Genomic DNA, 11008 nt, shown 5'->3' with positions numbered 1-11008 from the left:
TGTAGGTAGCAGGTTTTGTAGCTGGATTCATATTCCTGTCCTCTACTGGGAGCCTTGCCTGCTTACAGAAGATGGCCAGTTCACCTTTCTTCATTAACTAATCCTGTGTTGGAGGAAAAGATGAGTCCACGCGGGAAGCTTGTGATGGAGGAAATCTGGAAGTAGAGTTTTAGTCACCCCTTGTTTAGACATTCCACAAAGTTCTATTTTCTGAACATTTTTTTACCTCTGGAGAAGTGACTTTGTTGTTGTTGTTGTTGTTGTTGGCCTCGCAGCTAATTGGTGACTACTAATGTGCTCATCTTCTAGCTTGAAATGTTCTGTAAGAATACCTTCACTCTTCCAATGACTTCTAAATTTTTTAATTTTCCTTTCGTAGAATGCAAAGCAAAAATATGTATTTGCTCCATATACCACGTTCAACGACACCCCATCATTTAAAAATATTATTCTTGTCAGGTTATATCATCCTCATATTTAAATACTCCAGTAGTTCCTCATAGGTCAGTCCCCCAGAGAAGGAGAAAGAGACTGTTACACAGGATAAGCAACTTTCTAACATTGACAAAGGAACGTGCCTTAATTAACCCGCAGAGCATAATTTAGAGCCCAGACACTGTGTAAACAGGAATGCGCGTTTGCCGCAGGATCAGGCGTATAAATGTACTCAGAACCGAGTTACGGTTTTAGCAAATCTGGAGTGGAAAATGCGACCGGAGGATGGGAGCGGCGGCGGTGCTCTGACGCGCTAGCGAAAGTTGCAAAAATCCCTCGCAAGTCCCAGAATGCATCGCAACTCAGATCTGCTGCGGAGCATGCTGGGATCTCTCCCCTCCCGGGCCAGTGAGGAAGAGCTGTTGTGACTGCGGTACTGCGGAGGGCTCTCGGCGGCCCGCGACAAGGCTGAGTCCCGGGAGGTCTGGCCCGTGGCAATTAGGCGGGCGGTGTGGGGCGCGCTTGCGGGCGGTGTCTGGTTCCCGCGGTGGGGGAGAGCGGCGGTCCACGCGTGGATCCGGGTCTGCAGGCCGCCTCCGGGGGACTGCAGGTCCGTTTCCCTGCGCCGCACCGGTGCGACGTTGGCGCAGAACTTTGTCAGATTCGGACCTTGCCGCCTTCGCCATCCGGTACCCAGGATAGCCCTTCAAAGGTCCTCCCTCACTTGCAGCGTATCCTTTATCTCCGGTGCCCCAGTCCTTGGAAGAAACGAAACTGAGTATCAAGAGAACTTCCTTCTAGAAACAAACTTATTTTTACTTGTCTGACGAGAAACCAGAAAAAGGGAAATGCAGAGATATTTTGTAAAGCGAATTTAGATGAAGGGAATAGTTGCCCTCGTTTTTCTTTTCTATTAGTAAAATACGTGACAGCCAGGTGATAGTCTAGGGGGAAGGTCCGGGTTTGTGATTACAAGGTTTTATTTTGTTTCCGCATCTGCTTATAAGTAGTCCATATCCCATTAGCCCATCAAATCTACAGTCTCATAACTCGTTTGATAGTGAACTTCAGAGGAATGAGGTGTTAGCTAACATAATGAACCCAGCGTCTATAACCCAGTGTCCTAGACTCTGGCAATAAGTGCTGTTTTCCTACAACACTTTGAGCTTTTACCTTTGGGCCTTCCATCATTATCTGGCTATAGTGATCTGTCTGATCCAGGGTTTTACACATTTAAAGCTCTGAAGTGAACTAAGGTGCATTTACCCTCCTCCTCATACAACATACAAGTAGTTGATCAGCAGTAGACTTCTGTTTTACTTTATCTTACGTGGACAACTTATAAATAGACTTTTTTTTCCCTACTCCTTGGATAAATACCTTGCATTACTATTTTTGAGATGGAGTCTCACTGTGAAACCCTGAATAGTTTGGAATTCAGCTGTCAATCAGGCTGGCCCCCAACTCCCAGAGATCCACCTGGCCTCTGCCACAGGAGTGCTGAGATTAGAAGGATGCATCACCATGCCTTGTTGAAATGTTTTCCACAAACATTTTATTCTTACCTCTGAGATCTTGACATTCAGGCACAGGTTCAATATCCTTTATCGAGAAAGTTTAGGAATCCAATGCTAAACATGAAGTTTGCTTGTGTCATGTGTAGCTTTTATTTTAATATATATTTATCTGTTTGTATTTATATTTTCAGGGTGCCTGTGTTTCACAGATCCACTGGTGACATGTCACATTTTGGAGTATATGGAGTTTAGATTTTTGGATCAGGAATGCTTAACCTGTAGTTAGGCTTTCTAAGGACTTATAAATAAGCGTATGTATTTAAGGAATGATAAGTTCATTGAATAGTTCTTTCCTGAAGCTAATCTAACCCTAAATATTCCACGGAAGAGTCCCAAATCCTTTTATGAAATGTGCTTTTCTTCAGCTCTGACTTCCAAACTTAGAGTTTTGTTTTACTTCCGTTCTAGGTCCATGCCCCACCATGCTTTCCTGTGACATCTGTGGTGAAACTGTAACCTCAGAACCAGATAGGAAGGCTCACCTAATTGTTCACATGGAAAATGAAATTATCTGTCCGTTTTGCAAGCTGTCGGGTATAAATTACAATGAAATGTGTTTTCATATTGAAACCGCTCATTTTGAACAGACTACGCCAGAAAAAAGCTTCGAGACGCTAGCCGCAGTGCAATATGAAAATTCAGACCTCGGTAATACCAAGCTGCACAGTACAGTGGAAGTTACCTCAGGCATCCATTCAGCTTGTGCATCGAACTTTCCAAAGGAGTCGTCCGAAAGCCTTTCTAAAGATAGGACTTTAAAACAAGAAGCTTTTTATACAGAGAGCGTAGCTGAATCTAGAAAGTACCAGAAAAGCAGAGAAAAGCAGTCCGGATTGTCTGAGGCCCAAGGATCAATTTATGAAACAACATACAGTCCCCCCGAATGTCCGTTCTGTGGGAGAATTGAGAGGTACAGTCAAGATATGGAAATTCATGTGAAAACAAAGCATGCCAGCCTTCTAGAAAGTCCGTTAGAAGGTAAGGCGCTCAATTTATTTAAACTGTTACAAAAGCGGCAGTCTCAGCTTAATATGCGATGTCCGAAGAGTTGGCTTCCTCTCTGCTACAAGTGAGCTTTTAAGATTCAATTTCCGTTCACACTACTTTTCATTTGCCATCATTGCAATATAAAATTAAATGATAAGGATTTTGATGCAGTTAGAAAATGCTTTAGCTAAACTGAGAGCAGTCTTGGAAACTGTCTAGTTTCTGGAGAGCATTTGTACTCACACTAGCCTAGGACATCTCGATTGCCCTAGACTCTGGGTTTGTGTTAATGGGGTATAGTTTACACTCCGTGCTGTTTGAGATGAGACTTATTTTAGAGCTGGAGATGGAGATGTGGTCTATCTTGGTTCATGTTTCATGAGTCTCTGCAAAATGGGCTCCGTTTTCTTAGCGATCGGTACCCACCACCTGGATCCTGTTGGCGTTCACATCTCTTTCCAGGGGTTATTTTCCATCTCGTAGTTTTGTGGGTTTTATGAAACTGGTGGAATTCTCACTTACAACTGTAATAATTTTGTGTATTTTTCCTTTCAGCTCTTTCAGTTTTGATTTTATTTTTGTGTGCGCGCGAGTGTTGCCTTGCTTACACACTCACATATGTAGTACATTATGTGCTCATGTGACTGCTCCCCAGAGGGGCCAGAACCAGAAGTGATTCTGGGTTCTCTGCGGGAGCAGCAGGTACTCTTAACCGCTGAGCCATCTCAGCAGCTTCTTGTGTCTTGAGACTGTTGTTGGCTACCTAGGGTGAGGATATTAAGTCATTTTCTTATTGTTAAGCATTGGGGGGCTTCATGTATTTTGGATATAAGGGTTTGTTACTTGTTTCCATACAGGGCCTCTCAATGTAGCCTTGGCTGGCCTGGAACTCCCTATGCAGACCAGGATAGCTTCAAACTCAACCAGGTTCACCTGCCTCCGCCTCCGGAGTGCTGCTGTTAAGATGTGTGCCACCACACACGTCTAGATGTAAGTCTCTTATCAGATAGGTACTTTGAAAATATTTTCTCCCTGTTGTATGTATGACGTGTGTATTTATTTTAACTATTTTTCTTACAAAGTAAACATTTTAATTTTAATGTTTATTTTCATTTCTTTCTTATAGATCTTTTATGGTTGTATTTGAAAACTCACTGCCAGTTTCTAAAAGTTTTTAAGAGTTTTGTATTCTGCACTTAGAACTATGACTTCTTTGAATTAATTTTTGAAAAAAAAATTTGCAAATAGCCTTGGAAAAGGCCTAAAGTCAGTGTGTATTCTTTTTATATACATTTCCATTGTTATCAATAATTTTAGTTGATTCCCTCTATTGCAATGTGTATGGTTTTTGTATTTTTTCTTTTGTGCATTCTTATGTTTATATTTTTTTATATCTGCCTCCATGTATCTGTTGACATATCTTATTCAATTGCTTTGAACATACATTTTCAATAGTAATCCTTGACTTAGGTGGTTATCCAATACTATTGCATACCCTTTTATTTTTGTAGGGTTTAAATTTGATTTGTCTTTCTTTTCTATATATCGCCTACAGTGGCCATTTTTCCTTTGAAGTCATAAAGTATCAACTTACATTCTTCTACAGATTGTGATGTTCGGGTTCTGTATATGTTGTGTGCAGTGTATATCGTGAGAATTTGGAATGTAACTGTATCTGTAGGAGTCGGGTTTCAGGCCTCCCAGCTCCTATTTACTCAGATATTCCTTACGAATTTGCTATTTTTATTATTTCCGTAGGCATTCTCATTGTATTCTATTTTAAATTCTAGTTTTATTTTATTTATTTTTATTGGATTTTTTAAAAATTTACATTTCAAGTGTTATCCCCTTTCCCTGTTTCCCAACCATGAACCCCCTATCTCATTCCCCCTCCCCTCCCCCTTCTTCTATGCCGGTATCCCCCCCCCAACCACTGCCCCTTCCCAAGCTAACATTCCCCCTACACTGGGGGTTCCAGCCTTGGCAGGACCAAGGGCTTCTCCTCCCATTGGTGCCCAACAAGCCCATCCTCTGCTACATATGCAGCTGGAGCCATCCCTGGGAGCTCTGGTTGGTATTTTGTCTACAGAAGCAGAAAAGTAATTTTATTCATTTTGAAGAATTAGACCTTAACCCATTGCACCTCACTCACATCACTGTATACTGTGTTTTATTACCAAAACCCTCAGTCTCCCAGATTAGCTATCACCATCCAGTGTTCTCATCCTCCAAGGCTGGCATAAGCACCAACCATGTCCAAACAATATTGTGAAGTTAGTACAAATACCAACCTCAAAGCTGCTTATTTCTATTTTGCATCTGTTGTATTTTTACACATACATGGAGGTCAGGGGTGACACTGGGAGTTGCCTTCGTCGCAGTATGGGTTCCATACATCAAGCTCAGGTCATCAGGCTAATGACAAGCACCTTTGTCTACTCACCACTCTCACCGGCCCCAGAGATGTAGCTTTTAAGTTCAATGATAAAGAGCTTTTATTTTAAAACAAGGGTAGAAAGTAGTAGAAAGACGTCGTGTTTGGTTTATTTATTGAGTCAGGGTCTCAGTATAGCCTTGGCTGACCTGCAGATTGATATGGGACCAGGCTTACTTTACCTCACAGGAATCTGATTGTCTTTGCCTCCTCATGCCATGATTAGAAGAAGTGTGTGCCACTATGCTTGGTGATGTGTTTAATGCTAACTACAGAAACATTTTACTCATAAAGTTGATAGTCCTTGGCATGGGGCGAAAAGTCTAAAAATCTAGCAAATTAAACTATCTTACCTTTGTTTCTAATACAGACTGTCATCAACCACTCTATGACTGTCCCATGTGTGGGCTTGTCTGTACAAATTATCACATTCTCCAAGAACATGTGGACTTGCATTTAGAAGAAAGCAGCTTTCAACAAGGTATGTTTATGTCTAAAATTATATCACTTTCTGCTTCTTAGAATACACATCTCTTAGGTTAACCATGAATAAAGTCATGCAATTTAAAAGTAAATCCGTCCTTTAGATAATTCTCATGTGGCTGCACTGCTTTCCTTGTGAAGTGTGACCTATGGAGACAGCATCCAAGCAAGGGTTATATATCCTGGGTATTGCTCCGACGTGTGAGGGGATCCTCGTTTAACACAGTACTTTTTAAGCTATGTGCCTTCTAAAGTTTTCATTGACAAGTCGAGGCTGGTTTTTCATTGGTTTAAAGTAACGAAGTTAGCATTTAGCCAGCAAAACTTTTGAAATAAGAAGCTGCCAAGTTTAAAAACTGAATGTATGTGGACCTTGAGACTGTAATGTGACAAAATGATTCCTGGGGAGATTCAACACACACATCTAAGATAAGGAACCCACAATAGACCAAAGTACTGGTGTTACCAAAATCCACTTTGGTGAACTGATGAGTTTTATTTGCATCAATTACAGGAGTATGGGTGAGGGGTTACTCAGAGACATCATATCTCCACGGCCCACTCAGTCATGGGGGATAGCTCACAAAACCTGGGAAACCTGGAGCGTACTGCACAGCCTGCAATCGCCTCCGGTGGTTGAAGAGTGAGGTGGTTAGAGAGTGTTCTTTCCAAGGGCTCGGTTGGTCTAAATCTCTTCTAGGCAACAGGCTTGTCTGAGAGTCCTTGTAGCTTGGCTCCCTTCTTACTCTAACAGGAAGAAGCCTAGTAAATCTAGCAAGTTTCAGGGACTTCCAAAGCTTTTTTTTGTTGTTGCTGTTGTTTTTTTGTTTATTCCTATTAAAAGAGCTACTGTGCAGGATGAAATGTTTCAATCTCAGAGAAATTGTTTCACAATAGTAATTTAAAAATCTCAATGTGTTTCCACTTGGTTGTCTCCTAAAATAATCAGTGTAATAATGACTTTTTCTTCTGTTTTCTCTCTTTACATTGCATGTGTGTCTAAGTACTTGTGAGTGGGTATGTGCCTGTGTGGACACCCGACCTGCGATGTCATCCTCAGGAAGGCCGTACAACTCCTTTAAGATGAGTTTCTTAGTATCTTGGAACACACCAGTTAAGCTCCCAAGTTTGCTTCTATCTCCACCTCCCTAATAATGCTGGAGTTACAATCATGGACAACCATACACACATGTTTCACATGATTCTGGGCACTGAGCTTAGGTCCTTATGTCTGTGAGGCAAGCTCTTCCTGACCGAGCTATCTCCTGAGCCTGCTGTCTGTCTCTTTAAATAATATTAAATACTTCATATAGAGCTCTCGAAGGTATAGGGTCTTGTATGAGTCTCCTAGGGCCACTGAAAAATAAAGTGACCTCTAAGAGAAGTTGTTTATATTTTTATTACTCTGTCAGTATTTGGGAGTATGTAGACAGCTCCTGGTAAAGTAGGAGATTTTAGCGTTCGATGATTTACCACCAATAACCGTGATCTCTATGCATCATGTACCTGCTTTGCTCATTACCACAAGAGGAAAATTAGTAGAATATTCTTTTTTTTCTTTTTCTTTTTTTTTCTTTTTTTCGGAGCTGGGGACCGAACCAAGGGCCTTGCACTCGCTAGGCAAGCGCTCTACCACTGAGCTAAATCCCCAACCCCAAATTAGTAGAATATTGATGGAAGATTATTTCACGTCAGTGGTCTTCTGCTGTCTACCCCAGTTGGCATGCCACTGTCGTTGTTTAGGGTTCCTGTTGCTGTAATAAAACACTACCAACAAGAGTAACCTGGGCAGGAAAGGGTTTATTTTATCCAAACATTTCCAGTTCACCACTGAGGGAATTCAGGGAAGGGACTCAAGGCAGGAACCTGTAGGCAGGAGCTGATGCAAAGGCCATGAAGTGCTGCTGAGTGGCTTGTTTTGCCCTGACTTGTTCAGACTCCTTTCTTAGAGCACCCAGGGATATCAGCCCAGGGGTGGCATCACCTACAAGGACTGGGCCTTCCAACACCAGTCACTACAGAACGCACTACAGACTTGCCTGCACTCGGTCTTTCTTTACTGTTGTATTGTTTTTTGAGATGGAGTCTCACTATGTAGCTCTGGCTAAGTGTAAACTCTAGCTTGTGTCAAGTTGACCTAAAACTAGCCAGCACAGCTATCTTCCTTTGAGTAAGATTGTAAGAGGATGCTGTGGAAGGGGTAATTTTTTCAAAGCAGAATGTCTGATAATTCTTACTTTAGGGATAGGCTTTGTATTGTATTCTATAAACCAATGAAACAGTCTCAGGGCATGCTAAAAATCAGTTGTGCAGTACATGCCCAAGAGTGGAAACTAGAACCAGTGGGAAGGTGTAAAATGGGTTAATCAACAGGTGTGTGCATTGTACTGTCTCTGAATTGAGGAGTACCTAGAAGACTCCTAACTGTTTCTTCTGGGTGTATCTCTGAGGATGTTTTCAGAATAACTGATGGGTGCGTTGGCAAACAGAATGAAGAAGATGTGCATTCAGCGTGGGCAAGTAGTGTCCAGTGTCGCTAGTACTATAGGTGGACCAGGAAAGCCGAAGCAGTGGCAGAATCACTTTGGCTCCTCCTTCTGGATGGGGCTTTCTTTCCCTGCAGCTGCTCCCTGGGTGCAGCTGCTCCCTGGGTTATACTCCAGGATGTCTGACTTTTGGATGCTGGAACTCTGATAATCCCTACCAGAAATTTTGAGCCTTTGACCTCACACTGGGATATCTGATTTTGCCAAACTGGTTCTGGCACTTTCAACTTTCACTACTGGTTTCTCTGTGTCTCAGGCTATCAAGAACTTTTCATTTGTATCATTATGTGATCTATTCCCGTATGATTCGTGATATTTAATAAGGTTTTCTATATCTTTCTGTCTGTCTGTCTCTGTGTGTGTGTGTACATACACACACACGCCTGTGTGTGGTGTTTTCTTATCTTGCCCTCAGTCCTGTTACTGGAGGACCCTGACCAGTAAAGAATTTAGGAAACAAGACTCAATACATTACAATACAATACAAGCCATTGACTAAAGAATCTGAGTTTCAGTGGGAGAGAGGAAGCATGGCATTATGCTATAAAATTATTCAGCTTGTTCGGGTAAAAACTGTAATGTAATGAAACAGTTGGAGGTTGTGAATATATATTTTATATTATTTATTACTTTTTTCTTTCCATTAGTTGTGTTCAGAGATATCAATGATAAGGGTCTTTCAACCGCTCACCCTTTGTTTTTCTCCCTAAAGGTGTTAGGATGTTCACAATTGCTAGTTAATGAGAAATGCTTGTTAGAGCCTAAGCACTGACTCATTCGGGTTGTCCCTCTCCAATAGGCATGGACAGAGTCCAGTGTTCTAGTGACAGAGAATTAGCTCACCAGCTTCAGCAAGAAGAAGAGAGAAAGAGGAAATCTGAAGAATCAAGACAAGAAAGGGAAGAGTTTCAGAAATTGCAGGTACAAAGATTAGTAACAGTTTTATTGAGTAGAGTTCTTATAAGTATCGTTGTCAGATGTCTAACAAGGTTTAGAAATAATGGCTCTGCCATTAAAAGCTAAGATTCACAGTCAAAAAGACTTGTACTAGTCTGTCCATGTTTTGTAAAAAATATTTTTGTGTACCTTATAGTGTATTGGGGGAAAAACATTTAAAAGTAGTTATTTTTTGAAGCTGGAGAGATGGCTCAGTGGTTAAGACTGCTGTGGCCTAGGACCTGAGCTCATTTTCTAGCCCCTACTTCAGGCATCTTTTAACTGCTTGGAATTTAGCTCCAGGCAGCCCCATTCTTACTTGTCACCTGTCGCGCCCACCTCGGCCAAGGCCAAGGACGGTCTGATTCTTCTCAATAGCCTTTATTGCAGGACCACCTCTTTGCTGATACAGGGACCTCGAGCGGCAAAAGCGCTCGCCTTATATACACAACAGGCTGGGGCTATGCTAATTGTCTTTCAGGGATTGGCGGAGCACGAATCACCCCACTATCACCCCTGCTACTTGTCCTCCAGGGATTGGCGGAGAATGAATCACCTCACTAGCATGGCACCGCCCCCTCATTAGCATATTACCGGCCAACTGACGCCAGGTGCAAAACCTGCGCATGCGCAGTACTGTTGTTCATCACTGGAGGGCGCCCTACAGTTACCCACACAGCCACATGCTCATGCATGTATGTACACACACACACACACACACACACACACACACACACACACACACACACACACACACACACACCCTTGTGCACAGTAAAAATAAAAAAATAAAGCGGTGCCCCATGCCTTTAATCCTAGCACTAGAGAGACAGAGGAAGATGAATCTCTTGAGTTTGAGACGAACCTGGGGCACATTACAAAGAAACAAAAAAACCCTAAAACAGTGTTCAGACATTAGAATAATCATTTCAGATAAATTATGTAAAAGTCTTTATAGGAAATTCACAGGGTTTTGTTGTTTGTTTTTCCTTATTTTCTGTCTTTAAATGAAGAAGAAAAATGAAAGTGTTTCGTGATTTTTCCCTGGATTAGACAACTGTTAGGTAGAGAAGTGTGCCTGTCAGGCTATGCAATGGTGAAGCTGTGCAAATGTCGGCTGACATGAAGGTGGGGCGCTATACTGAGAAGCTGTTTCCTTAAAGGTCGTGTGTCTCTCTCTCCTTAGTCCTAAGTGCCTTTAAAGAACACAGTGAAGACATTTTGTATTTTAGTGGATGTTCAGAGTTTAGTAGTTTATGATTTTTGAGGGCGCATTTTCCTTATGTGAATGTAGTATCTATTGGACTAAAGTTGCAGCATGTGGGGGATTTTAATGCTTTAAAAATGTTAATGTTTCTCCCTTTCCATTTCTAATTTGTGAACTACAGTTATTTGTACTGACAATACTTGTAGAGTTCTTTTTTTTTTTTGGTTCTTTTTTTCGGAGCTGGGGACCGAACCCAGGGCCTTGCGCTTCCTAGGTAAGCGCTCTACCACTGAGCTAAATCCCCAGCCCCTGTAGAGTTCTTAATGTCATTTGTATGTGTTAACAGGATAAGCCATAAAGGGTTTATGAGCAGATCTAAAAATGTTTCCAGATTTATATTTGC

The 11008-nt window shown here is 41.8% G+C and overlaps 1 protein-coding gene across 9 annotated transcripts in view; it reads left to right on the top strand.

Annotated features, from left to right (window-relative positions):
- The first annotated feature begins 842 nt into the window (after positions 1-842).
- Positions 843-11008, top strand: part of Zup1 (zinc finger containing ubiquitin peptidase 1) — a 30091-nt gene continuing 19925 nt past the window's right edge. For 5 of the 9 annotated variants that reach the window (XR_015644645.1, XR_015644647.1, XR_015644646.1 and 2 more), the window contains exons 1-4: positions 843-917; positions 2421-2990; positions 5804-5914; positions 9262-9383. Coding sequence is in view for 4 of the 9 variants with exons in the window: in NM_001008308.1 (NP_001008309.1) it covers positions 2435-2990; positions 5804-5914; positions 9262-9383 (789 nt within the window). In the remaining 5 variants the exon portion in view is untranslated. Of the gene's footprint in view, positions 918-2420; positions 2991-3856; positions 3990-5803; positions 5915-6920; positions 9384-11008 lie in introns of all 9 variants that reach the window. The other 4 variants (XM_087597182.1, XM_087597184.1, XM_087597183.1 and 1 more) reach the window with 4 other exon arrangements.

This window comes from Rattus norvegicus, chromosome 20 (genome assembly GCF_021556685.1).
Source record: "Rattus norvegicus strain SHRSP/BbbUtx chromosome 20, alternate assembly SHRSP_T2T, whole genome shotgun sequence".
Classification (NCBI taxonomy): Eukaryota; Metazoa; Chordata; class Mammalia; order Rodentia; family Muridae; genus Rattus; species Rattus norvegicus.
This window is presented reverse-complemented; position numbering and strand designations above follow the sequence as displayed.